Here is a 16966-nt window from a genome sequence, read left to right as displayed (position 1 = left end):
CAACGGACAACGGACAACGGACAGCCGACAACCTCTGCCGACGTTCCGTTCTTCCTTTGATGGTCAGGTACCTGCACTAGCGTTTTGGGATTGGCGGTGGCTGCAACTGACAGCCAAAGAGGAGTAGGGAGATGAGATCCTCGAGGTCTGCGGTCTATAGCAGACACGCAGACACAGTCTGGTACAGACTCGATCCGGTCGAGGTGGTGGACTACAGCAGGCTCCATCACTGGCTGGCGAGGCGCTGTCGCATCGGTAATTTCTCCCATCACCACTGTGCCATTCTCCGTCCAGCATGCAGTGACGGCGTTGATGCCGATCCCCAATTTTTCTACGCATGGAATCGCTGCTTAAAATTTAGGTTAATTCGACAGCGAGACCTGTCAGTTGCCGCTCGAGGACTGCTGACCATACAGCATGGTTCACAAGGATCCCGGAAAATCATAATGTTTACTTCTGTGACGACGCACTCATTTTCTTAATAAGTGATCAACTCGTGTGCCCACAACTCTGAGCATTTCTTCAGATCTGGTGGCGTCGTCCAACAGCAACACTCTTGCCTCATTCCGTTGCCAAGCGACCGCCGGCGCGTCCCTCGATACGCCAAAGGGTAGCTAGCTATATTAAACGGTGAGTCGCGAGATGAGATGAGAAAACCTTTGCTCAGCAACAGCACTCCAGCAGTAGGGAGGAGATCGACAGCCTGTGTTTCCACTTCCCTCCTAGCCCTAGAACGTTGGAAGAGGTCCAGATTCATTCCCACCCCTGGAGACATATCGATGCGGTGACACTCGAGCAGGGTGCTAAGGCCGAGCCTCGTGCGCCTCGACGTGCCCCCCGGCCAAAGTCCTCCGCATTCATTGTTCGTTGCGGCATGACGACAGCGGCCGGTGCCGTCGAAACCGGTCGAGGCGCAACTGGTTGCTTGCTGAGCGCCGCACGTCGTGCCATGGCCCAGCCCTTGACTGTTATCCGGCCAACCAGTCCTGTCTGCAAATCATACGATCGTGAGCGCTTTCCATACCCCCGGGCTGGGCTGGGTATGCTCGCTCCGATCGTGACTGCTTTTTTGCACATGTTCCAGATCCCTTTATCTACTAGCGGGCAGGGGAAATTGAGGCACCCAGGGTGGTGGTAGCGTAGGTGACGATACCTGGGCAAGCTTGCCGCAGTGCCGCGCCACCGAGCCCAATAACGTGGGATCGTCCCGGGAGCTATTCCAAAGCTTTGCCATCACTCTGTACGGAGGTATCAGTGATTGGCATTGTGGGTAAGGGAATCCATCCCACCCAGAGGCCCCAAGGAAAAGTCGAGACCGCCAATGACGCACAAATGCTGCATCCGGTAGAGGCGAGCCTTGCCAAAGCCCCAAGGGGGACAAGCCCAAACCAAGCCGTCAGCGACCCCTTTTTGCTCGAGGGCCCATCCGCCTGATGTTGTGTCGTCTGACAACAACCTATCTTTCTAGCAGAAGCGGCCAGGCTGCCGCTCTGGCGGCCCAAGCATAGGGACTGGGCTGGTTTAGTGGAGGTTGTGCGGCCCAGGGCGTTTCGCCGGCCGGGAGATGTGCGGACAGGGACTCGTGAGATCCTGCGCGAACTCTCTCTCTCTCTTTCTTCTTCTCGTGTCCCCTCCACCCTTGTCTCACCCGCAGGGCACAATTCTTTTGGTACGCCCGGTCTTCAGGTCGCCTGCAGTGCCAGTGTGAACTGGATTGATGCGTGGTCGGCCACTGGCCATGCCTGATGGCTTGGATGGATGTCCCAGGTCTCCGGTCGCCCAATGGGTGACTCCCGCAGGTGCTCCATTTTTAGCAGCTGCGAGGTCACCATCCGCGGGCCTCCAATCGGCTGTGGTGACGGTCCGCCAGGCCTAAAGCAAGTTTTCCCTCGCGAACAAAAAAAGACAGCGCCCAGGAAGATCGAACGCAGCCTCGTCATATGTCACCCACCCGACCAACCCAATTCCAGCCAACCGTCCCTATCTGTACCCCATCGTGGGGAGGGGCGAGGGTTGGACGAGACGTTGACGTACTACTGTCGCACCGGGTATCCGAACCTGACAGGCAGACAGGCTGCGAGTGCAGCTACTTCTTCATTCAGGGCCTTTGCCATGTGCGCCAGAAGTGGATACAGGCGTTGCGGGATCGTGGGGCCTGTCCCCGTGCCCTGAACCCGTCTGCCGTTGATCTCATCTCGGGCGTGGATCTTCCCCAGTTGTGTGTGCGAGAAAAAAAAGAGTACGTACTGCGGTACGCGGTATTCTCTGCATGCAATACCGTAATTGCCCCGCGCAGTTTTGTTCCTCGGACGCCGTGACAGGCAGGCGAAACCAGGGCAGAGGCTCTCACACGACCAGCCTGCCGGCACCAAGCTGGGCAGCATCAACCGCCGCACATGCTGGCCTGCTACATCCATACCCACGTACGTACATACATACATACATGCCTGAGGAGGGGAGCTCCGGCGCTCGCTTGTCTGCTGGCGTGTCTCACGACCATGCACGTTCTGGTCACTGTCGTGGTCGGGCCTGCCCATCGCCCATTGGGCTGGGAATGTTTCGGCCTCGCGGTGCCGCCACCTCTTAATCCGTGGCGATATGGGATCCGGGTCGCTTGTCGAGCTCGCGGGATTGGGGCCACGATGCGTGTGGATGGGCCTGAGGGGCAGAGGGGCTCGCACAGGATCGTCGACGATGGCGCGGCCCGTATGGGTGCCTGTAGCTGGCCAAACACCAAGGCCCGAAACGGGGTTTGACCTGCGCAAGACTTGACGATCGTCCTTTCGTATCTGCACTTGGTCCAGAGACAAATCCGGACTCACCCACCCAGCTAGCTACCTTGCTGCCTTGGAAGCCAATGCTCAGAAGCACCGCGGATGACGCTGGAGCTGGATCGTCGGCGAACCCAAGGCGTAGCACTGCAGAGGTAAGTAGGTCACGGCTCTGTCAACACTAGGCAGTCACCTAGACGCAGTTCCACAGCTTTTTAGCACTGGGCAGCGGCGGCAGCAGCAACCCGTAACGTCGTCGTCGGGACACAGATGCCGTGTGAGATCAGCCGTCGCACCCAGTCGTGCATTAATTACACTGCAGGTCGACGTTGGCTATGCAGAGTGCGGCCCCCGAGCGGGCCCCCGGGGCACACTTGGATCTCTCGGGTCAGGCCAAGATGGGGGCATGTGTGTACAGCACACCAGCCGTTGACCGCGTAGTAAACCTCTGGACCACGGAAATGCTGTGAGATCCCATGATCTGCAAGAGCTGGGCGGACAACGAGCGCGTACTGAGTTGCTCAAGTGCTGCGCATAGCAGCGCCCGCACGTGTGGAAGCAAGTCTCTTGGGTTACTGTACTCCGTACATGTCAAACGACGGTTACCGAATCTTCTGCATTGTGTCATGTGCCCCGTAAGTTTGGACTTGCCACACCTGTCTTGTGTAAAATTATTCATTGACACGGCTTCATACGTGACGGGATTCTCACTGAAGGAATGCAATAGTCATAGCCGGCTGCTGGGTTGCACTGTCTCTTCCAGGGATTGTACAACCGCCAACACTGGATGGATGTGCACCATCCGCACCAAGCACTGAGGTGTGTTAGACGCCGATAAGGTCGAGAGTCAACCACTCTAGACGAGCCTTTACGAAGCGCAGTAAATGGATTTACTCCTCTCTGACGCAATATGATGGGTAATAGAGACTCTCGCCCAAAGCTCATCGTCAAACCAGTCATGCCCGGCCCAAAAGACGGCCAGCGGTCGCATCAAGCGAGGGGCTGAGCAACTAAACTATTGCTCCGACCCAACCCACAAGCCACTCCAGAGCTCAGCTTCGACCCCAACCGTCTATGTGATGATGGCTCATCAGTGCTGCGGACCCGATTCTGCTGTTTTATGCTTCTTCTACCAACATGAGATGATATTCTGCTGGTCGTGCTGTAATAGCCGCGCTATGAAGGAAGAGGCAGCCGCGTGTGGTTGATAAAGAGCCAAAGGCTATATAGGGGTCGTCTGTTGGCGATGCTAATCATGCATCGCGCATCTCAAGCCAACAGCGAACTAGCTCCGGAACGAACAGCGATAACCAATACCTGATACTCCTCGAGTGCCGACAGCAGCACAGCAAGAATCTCGTCTACTAGGGCACAATGGTCAACACCTCTTCATCATTGGCCCCTGACGCATCCTCATCTGAAAAGAGATCCTCTGTATCCCACGAAGAGTAAGTCAGCAACCACGGCGGAGTTAGAGCTCACGCTGATGCTTCACGCAGAGGCCCACCCCCGAAACGTGTCTGCCGCGAGGCCCCGGGGAGAGGTTACCCGCGGATTTCCTGGCTCACAGAGAACTGGCTGTCGACATCAGTTCGTCACGAGCGTATCGCAACGGCGAGCCCTAGCACGGGCATTGGGCTGGTCGCGCAGGGCCTCCTGGACCACTACATCAACCTTTCCCCCGGCCTCAACGGCGTGGCGGACTTCACGCCGGTCCGTGACGAGACCGGCCAGTACCTCGGGTATAGGCCCAAGGTAGCGACGTGGCCGTTGTCGAAGCAGGATGCTTTGAAGTACAAGGGACTTGGTAGCATAACCGGCTGGAATAATTGAGGGAGTTGCGGGGAGACAGTGGGATTTTGCGAACTCGGCAGATTGAACCAGGGAATTCGCGATTGGATGTTGCCTTCGAACTCGTGAGATGCGTTCAGACAAACCGGAAATGAATCAACATTGCGGCCATCATTATGTCCATCTAAAGCGCAAGTGTGCCCCACCATTTCGGTGCCTAGTAGTACCACGCCAGTAGTAAACGCTCTCATCAAGACGAAACTACCGGTCCGATGGAAAAGGTGATATCCCGTGAAGGGTGGAACCCATGGGATGCTGCCCTCAAGAAGAATGTCCCACGGGAGTCCATGCCAAAGAGCTTTCTGCCAAGGGCATGTCAACCTTAGAGATGTCAAAACGATGAGCCTCGATGACGTTCCCGCGGTTTTGGGCAGTCAGCACTCTGAACCGCCCTGCGCAAATGTTTAGACCCTTAGACCGAACATTGCGGTCTCGTCATGATCCAAGATGGCTAATGTGTTCAGTGCTCGTTCAGGAACTTGATGCTGAGGTTGAGTCGATAGGGCAAGTGAATAATCTTTGCAGATGCAGTAAACTGTTCAAAAGCACCCTACACCTCCCAGCTTCGGGTGCTGTTAGCCACAGGGATTCCGCGGTTCGGCCAGGTGCAGGCGGATGATCCTTAGAACGATTGAAGCTAGACTTGTGTGGGAGAGGCTTCTGAGGTTGGCTTTTCAGCTGAGGGGAATCTCAGCTGCAGCTGTTCGTTGGAATCTCTGGCGAGGACGGCCAAACAAAGGAACCAGAGGAGTATCACCGGAGCTCAGCCTGCATCTCAAGCTATTTGTGTCAGTGTTGGTAGTGTTGGTAGACGTTGCCAGTGGTGTCTGGAATTGCCGAGGCAATAGTCTTCAGCTCGCCCCTGGCCAGCAAAATCGAGTCTGCTGAGAAATCGATTTTGGGGGTTTTGCCTCCAAAGCATAGAGAATTGTTGCGTAGACCACAGGCCTTGGAGATAAGATGGGTTTCTGGCGGGTGCATTTTGCCATCCGGGTACATACAGTCAGCAAGGGCCAAAACTAGAAGGTTCCAACCGCTCAAGCTCGTCAGGGTCTACTTGGACTCAAGCTCAAGCTCGGGCCTCTCTGCGCTCAAGTGGGTCTGGCAACCCCGGCTGGCAATTGTCGTCATGAAGCTGCCTAGTGGGTAGGGAGGCCGGGGCTTGTCCAACCTAGCTTTCGCCGCCATCGCCTTCCAACATCGAGACAACACACCTTCAACCATCTCCCAAAACCTCCGGACTGCAAAACGGCCCTCAGGTTTCCTTCCATCTCCATCTCCCTTCCTTCGTATCCCATTCCCCCAGGTCAACAAGATTCTGAATCTTTGATCTCCCACACACACCACCATTTCCATTAGGACCGTCGCTTGGCCTTGAGCTACCGACGTCTTACCGGCAAACCGCCAGCACATCTCCCGAGCTCTCAACAAACCACGCCTTCGTTTGCACATCCATATCTTCCTGCAAGCAAACAGTCAAGATGGCCCCTGAACCCAACCCAGACCACACCGAGAAGAAGAGCCATTTGATGTACGTATACGATGCCCCGCTCGCCCCGCTTCTGCGACTTCAAACTGACTGACTCTTGGCAGGGACGCTTCTGGCGCCGAGCGCAAGGAAGAGGATGACACCGCAACCGCCATCCTCAAGAAGAAGAAGAAGCCCAACCAGCTTATGTACGACCTTGAACTGGCATCTTTTCTGTCAAAACAGCATACTGACATCCCACAGGGTTACCGATGCCGTCAACGATGACAACTCCATCATCGCCCTCTCAAACAACACCATGGACGCTCTCCAGCTGTTCCGTGGCGATACCGTCCTTGTCCGAGGCAAGAAGAGGAAGGACACCGTGCTTGTTGTCCTCGGTGATGATGACCTCGATGATGGCAGCTGTCGTCTGAACCGCGTGGTCCGACACAACCTCCGTGTGAAGCACGGCGATATTATCACCATCCACGCCTGCCCCGATATCAAATATGTGAGTATACAGTCCATATTTCACGTCATCAATCAGTCACTAACACACGAGAACAGGCCAAGAGAATCGCGGTTCTGCCGATCGCCGACACAGTCGAAGGTCTCACCGGCTCTCTATTCGACGTTTTCCTTGCCCCATATTTCCGAGAGGCTTACCGGCCAGTCCGCCAAGGCGACCTTTTCATCGCCCGTGGAGGTATGAGAGCAGTCGAGTTCAAGGTCGTCGAGGTTGACCCCCCCGAGTACGGTATCGTCGCCCAGGACACAGTCATCCACTGCGAGGGCGAGCCGATCCAGCGTGACGAGGAGGAGAACAACCTGAACGAAGTGGGCTACGATGACATCGGTGGATGCCGCAAGCAGATGGCACAGATTCGTGAGATGGTTGAGCTTCCACTGCGACACCCCCAGTTGTTCAAGTCCATCGGCATCAAGCCCCCTCGTGGTGTGCTCTTGTTCGGTCCCCCGGGTACCGGTAAGACACTGATGGCTCGAGCTGTCGCCAACGAGACTGGAGCTTTCTTCTTCCTGATCAACGGCCCTGAAATCATGTCCAAGATGGCCGGTGAATCCGAGTCGAACCTGCGGAAGGCTTTCGAGGAAGCCGAGAAGAACTCGCCCGCTATCATCTTCATCGATGAGATCGATTCGATCGCCCCCAAGCGTGAGAAGACTAACGGAGAGGTCGAGCGTCGTGTTGTTTCCCAGCTCCTGACACTCATGGACGGCATGAAGGCTCGGTCCAACGTCGTCGTTATGGCCGCCACCAACCGACCCAACTCTATCGACCCAGCTCTGCGTCGTTTCGGCCGTTTCGACCGTGAGGTCGACATCGGCATTCCCGACCCAACTGGTCGTCTCGAGATCTTGCAGATCCATACCAAGAACATGAAGCTTGGTGACGACGTCGACCTGGAGCAAATTGCTGCCGAGACCCACGGTTACGTCGGTTCCGATGTTGCTGCTCTCTGCTCGGAGGCCGCCATGCAGCAGATTCGTGAGAAGATGGACCTGATCGACCTCGACGAGGACACCATCGACGCTGAGGTTCTTGACTCTCTTGGAGTTACCATGGAGAACTTCCGATTTGCTCTTGGTGTTTCTAACCCGTCCGCCCTTCGTGAGGTCGCCGTTGTCGAGGTGCCTAACGTCCGCTGGGAAGACATTGGTGGCCTTGAGGGCGTCAAGCAGGAGCTCAAGGAGCAGGTGCAGTACCCTGTGGACCACCCCGAGAAGTTCCTCAAGTTTGGCATGTCTCCTTCTCGCGGTGTTCTCTTCTATGGTCCTCCCGGTACGGGTAAGACGATGTTGGCAAAGGCTGTTGCCAACGAGTGCTCGGCCAACTTCATTTCCGTCAAGGGTCCCGAGCTACTGAGTATGTGGTTCGGTGAGTCTGAGAGTAACATCCGAGACATCTTTGACAAGGCTCGCGCCGCCGCGCCCTGCATTGTCTTCCTGGATGAGCTTGACTCCATCGCCAAGGCTCGTGGTGGTTCCGTTGGAGACGCCGGTGGTGCCTCGGACCGTGTTGTCAACCAGCTTCTGACCGAGATGGACGGCATGACTTCAAAGAAGAACGTTTTCGTCATTGGTGCCACCAACCGACCGGAGCAGCTCGACCCTGCACTGTGCCGTCCGGGCCGTCTGGACTCCCTCATCTACGTCCCTCTGCCCGACGAGGCCGGTCGTCTTGGTATCCTTCAGGCTCAGCTCCGCAAGACGCCAGTGTCATCCAACATCGACATTCCTTACATCGCGTCCAAGACTCACGGCTTCTCCGGTGCCGATCTGGGTTTCATCACCCAGCGTGCTGTCAAGCTGGCCATCAAGGAGTCCATCGCTCTCGACATCGAGCGCACCAAGGCACGCGAGGCTGCTGGCGAGGATGTCGACATGGAGGATGATGCCGAGGACCCGGTGCCCGAGCTCGAGAAGCGCCACTTTGAGGAGGCCATGCAGATGGCCCGTCGTTCCGTTACAGACGTCGAGATCCGCCGATACGAGGCCTTTGCCCAGCAGATGAAGAACGCCGGCCCTGGCGCGTACTTCAAGTTCCCCGAAGCCGACTCCGCCGCCGCCAACGCGGCCGACTCCTTCGGCGACGCTGGCAACGATGATGGTCTGTACGACTAAGTGCATGCATAGTGCATACACTGTATGGCACCTCAACCGTCTGTATTTTAGTCTCCTTGGTTGGTGCGATCGAAGTGAGGCTTTGGAGCTACTGCTTGGTTCAAGGCTTTCGAGACGAGTCGTCCATCTCGCACATCGATTCAGGCGGATAAATGGAAGAAATCATCCCCATTGCAGGATTATCTGGGTCAGGGCCAGCTCTTTGGGGTGGGACTCGCGACGTCCTTTAGTGAAAGTGCCCCACTGCCACTGAAGCCGACGGCTCCACACATAGACTGCGATCTTGGGAGTTTTCTGGCTGCCTTGGCGCAGGCGATCTGGATTACGATAGATTTCCTTAATGAGAGAGTTGCTTTTTATGAATGAAATTGAACTACACAAAACTTTGCCTTTTGGGTTCTGTGACTTGTCGTGGACCCCGTCCCTATATGCTCGTATGTCTATGTCGTCCGTCTGTATTATCTGCCTCGCCGGATCTTATGTCCTGCCACGCCTCCAGGCATTCACTCGTTCAGCCAGCTTCTCTCTCTCATCACGCTGACTGTAAATACTGTCAAGCTTATCTGGCGTGCGAGCGTACGAGCTGGCGAGGAATCCCGTCAACAACTACTGTGGAACATCTATCTATCCCCGAGGTAGTGGATGGACAATATGGATATCATCCTCGCAGCCACAGGAGATCAAGAAAGACTGGACGACTCCACGCCCGTGGAACGCCTGCTGACCTGTCTGCATGTCCTTACCTGGCTGAAGAAAAGGCATGCGCCTGCTCGCCTTGGAGGGCATGCGCCTTACTTCCTCTTATTCCCTGCCGCGCTTCCCTCCTCTCCTCTCTATGATTCAACACGTTCGTTTCTGCAACCGTCCCATGTAACCATCACCTGCCCTTGGATATAAATGAATGGTGGTGGAGTGGCCGAGGGGGGGGGGTTGGTCAGGCCTTCAGGTGCGAGGGGGCCATATATATATATATATACAATATACATTAGATATCCATGACCGTGACCACCAACCACCCCAAGACAACGGGATGTACGAGATATCAGTGAGGTCTCCGCCCCGTCTATCCTCCGCCCGCGTAATAACCCCTTGCGCTCGTTCCGTTCGTCATGCTGGAGGGCGATGGTTGGGGGCGGCAGTCGGGAAAGGGCCCACGAGAACGGTGGCTGGCTCAGATACCACCGAGGAGGCATGTAGCAGGCCCAGTGGACGAGCCTCACGTGCGGAGGGGAAAGGACTAGACGGTTTCTCTGGGGGGGGGGGGGTGGAGTCAGATCTCGAAGCTTGGACGGTCTCGTCGGGCCGACGTGAAGGAGCTCAAAAGGGGCTGTCGTGGGTTCTACGAGTGCGTGCGCACATATCCACCCACCCCCCCAAGGAATGCTCCATGGGCTCTCATGAAGCCTCCGGGTGCCCTCACAGACGATCAAGACAGGATACGAGGGGAAATCAGAAGAAAAGTGTAGTGGTGCCTGTTGAAGCCCCGAAACAGGATCAGGTGTATTAAAGGGTTTTTTTAACATCTAGCAACGACCCTCTTGCCCCGACTCTCTTTTTTCTCGTTGGATGATGACTGATGGTGATGGTAAAGGTTGGTGACGGTGGTGTTGATGATAATAATCATGTAAAGGCGCCCCCTTGCCCCCGGGCCACTGTGTCCTGACATCAGGCCATGTTATGTACGGTTGTTTTATGCAACGATGGCCCCAGTATGTACGGTACCAGAAATAACAACACCTTTCCTTCCCGTGGGCGAGGGGGAGGACGACACAATAGATAGGTGAAAAAGACTCAGGAGCGGGTGATGGAATCCTGGGTCGTCGTCGTTCCCGCCCGCCTGTCCAGGACCGCAGGACTGTCTGTTGGGCATTATTATGTGTAGCAATCAGCGATTCGGCGACTGCTTGTGTTTTGGAGAGTTGCCCAGCCTGGTCCGGGCTCGTCAAACTCGGGAGCGTGGCTGCCTTCTTTCGATAGGGCGCTCGCTGTGCGTGCGCTGAGTCTCTGTATCCATGGTAATCCCCTCGACTTATTTTCCTCGTGACCAGCCCTGCAAGGTTCCATAATTGCAGCGCTCCGGGGACGGCGGAACTCAGGCAACGAGGGCTCTTTGCGTGTCTCTCTCTGTGTGTGTGTTTGTGTTTCGTCTTCCTCTCTTCTCCCCTCTTCCGCGTTCTCCCGCTCTTCTCTATATTTCGCCGTGCTGAAAGAAGACGAAGACGCGCTTGGCCCAAGAAAAAAAAAAAGCCAGCCTCGGATCATGCGAGTCGGTCCGCTGTTCAAGTGGCACCATTGGACTCCTCCTCGAACTCGGCAACCTCCTTGAGCACGTCCCTCGTGATCTTGAGCGCCTCCTCGACGACGGTGGCCGGCACGGCCAGCGACGTCGACACCTCCCTGTTGAGGTTGGAGGCCTCTCCGGGCCCGGGCCCCGCGTGCTTCTTGGACCCGTTGACCTGCACGGTGGTGCCGGCGCCGTTGTTTGTGCTGCCGCCGGCCGAGGACGACTCAGCGTTGCCGTTTGCCGATGACGAGCCGGAAGTCGTGCCCTTGGGCTGGGGGCCCGCGGCTGTCTCTTTGCGCACCTCGTCGAGGATCTGTTTCAGGAGCACGGGGAAGGTGGTGACCTCGCCGCTGCGGAGGAGGGCGAGGGCGCGGTTTTGTACTTGGGTTGGCCAGTTGTTGGAGTGTGCGTTGAGGGTGTAGAGGAGTTGTTCTTGAAGCCTGTGTTGCGGGAGAGGAGAGACGGGCGTGGTCAGCAGGCTGCACTTGTTTGTGAGGAATTGTGGTCTGGTGCTGGTGGTGGGTGTTGTATGTAGCAGCTTGGGTGGGCAGGGGATGATATGCGCGCAACTCACTTCTTGTCATGGCCGCCATTGATCAGCAGCATGTTGAGCTGGGAGCGCAGATCGGGATCCATTGTGGCTGGTGTGTAGGTAGCTGCCGCCCTCGGTATCTTGAGTTTAGTGGGTGGTGGTCGCAGGGAGTTTTGTGACATAGTAGGCGAAGCTGGGCAGCCGTGATGGGGTGGTGCAGGGAGGGGGGGAGCACGGCGCTGGGCTGGACCTTTTTTTTAAGGTGTGTGAGCGAGGGCGGGGGGTGAGGTAGAGGCAGTGGTCCTCCTGCCTGGACGCCCGCGCGGGTGTGGTGAGAATGGGCGTTGCGACGGCGGCGGGCACAGAGCTCCAGGGTAGCTCGTGGCTAGCGCGTCCCAAGGGCAGTCAGGGCGCTCCGATATCGAGCGAGGAAAGGACAGGCACGAGCTTCTCCAACTCGTCGGTGCTGCAGTGCAGGGTGCGCGTCTCGTCGTTTGTCGGGTCTCTGCTGCTGTGCTGCTCTGCAGCAGGGGACGGGATGGGCTTGTTACGTCTGTTGTGTTCTGCCCTGGGGGTGGTATGACTTTTGCTTCAAGCTTGCTCGCTCGCTCGCTCGGTCTGCAGCCGCCAGGCAGATGCAGAGCAGTTGGGAAGGGGCGGGACGGGACAAAACACAAGCGAGAGCTGTCGCCTGCTTAATTGGGTGTGTTGGTGCAGATTGGCGTCTTGGTGTCAGGAGAGACAGTCTACAAAGAGAGTTGGCGAGTAAGTCGGCGAGCGAGTGAATGCGGAATGTCGTCATGAAAGGAAGCAGGTTCAAAAACGTGCCCGAGCAACGCAAGGCTGGCAGGCTGGATGCAATTCTGGAAATTTTGCATTGCTGGGAAGCATGCAGCTCGCGTCTCCACAGCCTCGCTCGCTGCCCCGTTCGGCTTTCCATGCACATGCTGCATGGCTCCTCAGTACGGCCAGAGGGCCTCAAGGAGCTCTGTGCCCGGCCAACAGTCACGCTAGATCAGGAGCCAGCCATGTCAGGGTCATTCAGTCATAAGTATTAAAAGCGCCAATGGGCCTTCGAATTCATGCCGCAAGGGCCTGTCATCGGCACACATGAATCGCCCAATCCCCCCCTTCTCCCCCCTGGCTCTCACTCCACCAAGGATGCGAGATTCCATCGCCAGGCTGATGTGGCAGACATCAGGTGACGAGCACACAGCGCAATGGGCGTCCTTCGTCTTCCTTCAGTCCGCCCTGCAACACGTTGGACAAATGAAATGAAAGCAGTAGAGGTATATGCCCAGTCTCCGTTGGTATTATTACATTTTTTTTCATGAAGCCGTTCCGCTCTTCTTCCGAGCCCTCCTTCACCAAGAACGCCGGGCCTCAAAATATGTAACGAGGCCATTACAAGCAGGGTATCCTGCAACATGGACCTTTTGGGAGAGTCATAGATGCATCATGGGTGTGAACAAGGGGAAATGTTGTACAAGCGATAGCGTAGGTCGTAAAGGTAGATCAGATGGCGAGGACGGTAGTGGTCCGTTAAATGCTGAAAAGAAGGGGTATATGGTGTTTCTGGCCACTACACGGTTCCTCGCAGTCGCTGCTTTCGCGCGAGCCAGTCGCCCAGCATGTGGTCGAGTTGCTGTTCGCCATTGGTTAGTGGAATGCTCTGCACGTCTTTGCATCCTTGAGTCTGGTGTACTTACAGTTGTGATCTCTGCCAACTTGGCGTTCTGTTCTTTAAACAGTGTGCCCGCGACCGGGTGTTCAGGTCCGACTGGCTCAACATCGGTCTTGTCGTAGACCACAACAAGGAGATCTCTGATGTCAGTCCCCGAGTCGAAGAACTCCCGGAGGCTCGTGTCATTCCAGTTCGAGACCGTCGTTGTCGAGGTGGAAGTGGTGATGGAATCCTGGTTTCGGTGTGTGCCGCCTGCCTCTTCCCTGTCGATCAGTTCGGGTGACGGCGACGACACAGGTGACGAGTGGTCTTCCTGGCTTGATGTGTCGCCCATCAATGCGGGAGGCTTGTCCCCACTCGGCGTGATCGGGGACACCTCGATTGGCGATTCTGACAAGCGGTCCTGGCGCTGAGTGGCCTCCGCGGCTCGTTCTGGTGTGATGGTCGAGTTGGACTGAGCAGACTGCGTGCTCAGGTAGCTGTCAGGGAATGCCCCCGGAAGCGTAGGCCGGAACGGCTTCTCCTGTTGTGGCTCGGCCTGTTGTGGCTCTCCCTGCTGTGTCTTCTCCGGCTGGTCCCTAGTCTGCACTGGTGACTCTGGCTTGGGCTTCTCCTGGGTCTTCTTGCTCGAGCCTGATAACTGCCTGATCGTCTCGTTGTAATCATCATCTTCCGAATCCGAATCCTCAATCTGCATACGTGACTTTGCAGTCGTAGCCTGAGGTGGGCTGTCCTCAACACTCTCCGACCGGGAAGCCGCTGGCCTGGACCCGGCCGGCTTGGACTCATCGTCGTCCTCCGCGTCCTGCGCATCTGGCTCAACGAGTCGCATCGAAGCGGGTGGCACGTTGGCGACATTCTTCAACTTCCCTTCGTTCAGGAACGTTGAAAGATCCATGCCGTTACCCTGCGGAGCAGTCCCAGACTTGATCGCCGCTAGCGAAGGTTCCACACGCGGCTGCTGTTTATGCAGTTTGCTCGGGTTGCGCTGTGGTGAGGCACCTGCCTTCTCCTGGTCGTCCAAGTCCTCGGATTCCCTCTCCGGGGCCTCTGCAACCACATCCATGGATCGTTTCCCAAGAGAATCGTCGTCACCACCCTTCTGCTTCTTGTCCTTGCGCGAGAACAGGCCCCGGAAACCGCCCTTCTTCTCCTTCTCCTTCTTATCTTTGCTTTTCTTGGGGTCTTCCCTTAGTTCCTTGTCGATTCTGTCCAAGCTCGGGCGCTTGTTTGGGCCCTTGTCAGAGTCAGTTGATGCCCTGACAGTCCCATCATCCCGCAACAAATTAGGCGTCAGAGTGATCTTTTTAGTCTCCACCGTGTCGTCCTTGAAGAAGGAATCTCTGACCGTGCCGTCGGCCTTCCTCTTCGGACCCTCCACGCCGTTCGTCTCAAAGATCTCCTCGCTGGTTCGATTTTTGCCCGAAGTGGGTGAATCTTCTTTTGACTCTGGATCGGCGGGGTCCACGATCTGTACAGACTTTTGGGCCCGTGGCCTGAGTGGCGCTACCTTTGCCGCCTCCTCGCTGGCCGCAGCGTCTTCGGCGGTAGTCTGCTTGGCGGCGGCTGCTCGTTGTTGGGACTGCTGCTGCGCCTGTTGTTGTTGTTGCTGCTGCTGCTGCTGCTGCTGCTGAGCATAAAATTCTGCCTCGGCCTCCTCTTCCTCCTCCGTGTCGTAGTCGAAATCAGAGTAGTCTACGTATGTCGGAGCAGCGAAGGAAACATTCTTCTTCCGCCGGCGCATCGCCGTCTTGATTGGATTTTTGGCCTTGTCGGATTGATCGCCCAGCATAGTTGCCGACAACTAAGCGCGTTAGTCTCGATTTCGGAATAACTGTGCCTCTCCAACCTACATCGATGTTCCGGTGCTTATTCAGACGTGCAAGCCTCTCAGTCGGTGTCTCGATGTGCTCAGCCGGCAGATAACCTTGGTCGAGCGCGTCAGCCAAAACAGCCCCAGGAAAGCCAGCAAATATCTTGGGGGCTCATCATACCAATACTGCTGTCCTTGACCACCCGAACCAGCCACCAATAACTGTTGCTGTCATCCAACAGAACCATGGCGTCGCCCTTGGTCGCGTTCGCTTGCCCTTCGACGGTTGCAATGAATGTGTGCAGCGCGTAGACGAGTTCGAAATCGATGTCCTCTGTATCGTGTAAGCATTCACCGCCCCAACCAGAATCGCTGAACCGGGGGTCATGAGACTCAAGGAAATAGTCGTCATCATCATCTTCATCGGTGAAATCCTCGTATGGAACTACCAGGTCGTCGGTACTGCAGACATCATCTTCCATTCCGATGGCCTCGTCGATACCCTCCTGCTCATCCTGGAGGTCTTGTTGTAATGCTTGTATTCCATCGAGCAGGTCGTTCAGGGCATAGCGATCGCCGTCGTCTGTATCTGATAGTCTGCATTCCACTTCGTGTAGTCCAATTGGGAAGCCACTGCTCCTCAGATTCTCAGGTCCGTTGCCTTGTGGTGCCGTGTACCCCTGGCTAGCATGTGCGCCAAGCCGTCCAGGGGGTGAACCACGGGGGGGAGGATGATGATGATGATGATGATGACGTCTAGAAAGCACAGCAGGCGACTTGTCTGCGGGCCCATGCGCAGTCTGTAAGGGGAAGTAGTCAGGTTGGTCGAGGTATGGGGAAGAGGACCTCGCCTCGCTGAAGCATGCTGAAGCCGGAGAACTACACGGCGAAGCGCAAGCGTGTAAAGACTGTAGCAGCGGCAGGTGACAGGATGGAGACGCACCATCATCGATAGAAGGCGAACTCGAGATCTTGTCCATCATGTCGTCGTCGTCCAGGTCGCCGTCGTCGCCGTCCAGGTCGGCGTCCTCTGTTTCCAAGCCCCCATTTTGTGCGACAGCGAGGTCATCTTGTTGGCGTGCGGCCATGTTGTCGGCGTTGAGGGAACTCGAAACTCCGGCGGCGAGGTCTTCGGCGTATTTCTGCAGGTCGCCAGTTTCGCCGCCGTTGGCCCAAGAGACTCGGGGGCTGTGAAGTTCCTCCTCTGCTTGTCCGGCAGCGACCTCTCGCAGGGTCTCGGCCTGGTGAGGGGCGGTTCCGTTGGCGGCGGACTGGGAGGTGTTGAGGGGACTGGGGCGGGCAGCGTGGTTCTTTGCGGAGGGTGCTTCGCGATCTTGGAGATCAATCGAGTCTGGATGAAGGATGGAGCGAGAGAGTCAGCATTGTTTTGATCGGGGGTGGTTGCGGCGCAGGGGGCGTGGGTTCTGGGTGCGACAGGGTGGTGGCTCCTTTGAGACGGGCAAACTCGCAAGATGGCCCAAGCAGCGGCAGTGTGGCCGAAGCGAGGCGACGTGAGGGAGCGGGAGGGCTTGGGAGGCTGAGAGAGAGTCATGCTCGTGCCGAGCACATGCCACATACCAGCACGAATAATTTCGGGTCTTGTCATGTTGAACGGGTGTGATCTGCCGCGACAGCGACAGCGACAGCATGAACAGCGCAGGCGGTATGGGGACGGCTATGCGTCTGATGATCGTATTTGTTGTGACTGCCGGGGTGGCTGAATCAACCGAGCGATTGCAACTGACTGATTGTCGGATTGGCAGGTGGGAGGGATAGATGGATAAATTAGGAAGAAGGATCGGTTGATTGCTCTGACTGAGGCAGGGAGACAAGACCAGACAGCCGGGCGTGCCAGAATCCAGCCTAGTTTGTGGGCGCTGTTCTTGCTGGTGCGGTGCTCCTTTCCTCTGAGCGTGC

General features: G+C 56.7%; 4 protein-coding genes across 4 annotated transcripts; 2 read left to right on the top strand and 2 right to left on the bottom strand.

Moving 5' to 3' along the window:
* The first annotated feature begins 3658 nt into the window (after positions 1–3658).
* Positions 3659–5604, top strand: KVR01_008648 (uncharacterized protein). The gene is made up of 2 exons (XM_044788439.1): positions 3659–4219; positions 4271–5604. Exons 1-2 carry the CDS (start codon positions 4146–4148, stop codon positions 4602–4604), a joined length of 408 nt encoding a protein of 135 aa, XP_044642415.1. The 5' UTR covers positions 3659–4145; the 3' UTR covers positions 4605–5604.
* A 40-nt stretch (positions 5605–5644) lies between these two features.
* Positions 5645–9119, top strand: KVR01_008541 (AAA family ATPase CDC48). Its single transcript, XM_044791643.1, has 4 exons — positions 5645–6153; positions 6216–6299; positions 6355–6604; positions 6661–9119. Exons 1-4 carry the CDS (start codon positions 6104–6106, stop codon positions 8734–8736), a joined length of 2460 nt encoding a protein of 819 aa, XP_044642308.1. The 5' UTR covers positions 5645–6103; the 3' UTR covers positions 8737–9119.
* Positions 9120–11015: 1896 nt separating this feature from the next.
* Positions 11016–11656, bottom strand: KVR01_008765 (uncharacterized protein; the record flags this gene model as incomplete). Its single annotated transcript, XM_044794716.1, has 2 exons — positions 11016–11460; positions 11595–11656. The coding sequence occupies 2 exons, from the start codon at positions 11654–11656 to the stop codon at positions 11016–11018; spliced, it is 507 nt and encodes a 168-aa protein (XP_044642532.1).
* Positions 11657–13134: 1478 nt separating this feature from the next.
* Positions 13135–16655, bottom strand: KVR01_008463 (protein phosphatase regulator BUD14; the record flags this gene model as incomplete). Its single annotated transcript, XM_044790727.1, has 5 exons — positions 13135–13197; positions 13262–15040; positions 15090–15163; positions 15231–16400; positions 16628–16655. The coding sequence occupies 5 exons, from the start codon at positions 16653–16655 to the stop codon at positions 13135–13137; spliced, it is 3114 nt and encodes a 1037-aa protein (XP_044642230.1).
* Between the last annotated feature and the right edge of the window lie 311 nt (positions 16656–16966).

Source organism: Diaporthe batatas, assembly GCF_019321695.1.
Source record: "Diaporthe batatas strain CRI 302-4 chromosome Unknown Contig00010, whole genome shotgun sequence".
In the NCBI taxonomy this organism is placed as follows: domain Eukaryota; kingdom Fungi; phylum Ascomycota; class Sordariomycetes; order Diaporthales; family Diaporthaceae; genus Diaporthe; species Diaporthe batatas.
The sequence above is the reverse complement of the archived record's forward strand: the minus strand, read 5'-3'. Positions and strand labels throughout refer to the sequence as shown.

Coding starts and splice junctions, on each gene's coding strand:
- KVR01_008648 (XM_044788439.1), top strand. CDS start 4,146: ATGGTCAACACCTCTTCATCATTGGCCCCTGACGCATCCTCATCTGAA. Junction 4,220..4,270: donor TCCTCTGTATCCCACGAAGA/GTAAGTCAGCAA, acceptor TGCTTCACGCAG/AGGCCCACCCCCGAAACGTG.
- KVR01_008541 (XM_044791643.1), top strand. CDS start 6,104: ATGGCCCCTGAACCCAACCCAGACCACACCGAGAAGAAGAGCCATTTG. Junction 6,300..6,354: donor AAGAAGCCCAACCAGCTTAT/GTACGACCTTGA, acceptor GACATCCCACAG/GGTTACCGATGCCGTCAACG. Junction 6,605..6,660: donor CCTGCCCCGATATCAAATAT/GTGAGTATACAG, acceptor ACACGAGAACAG/GCCAAGAGAATCGCGGTTCT.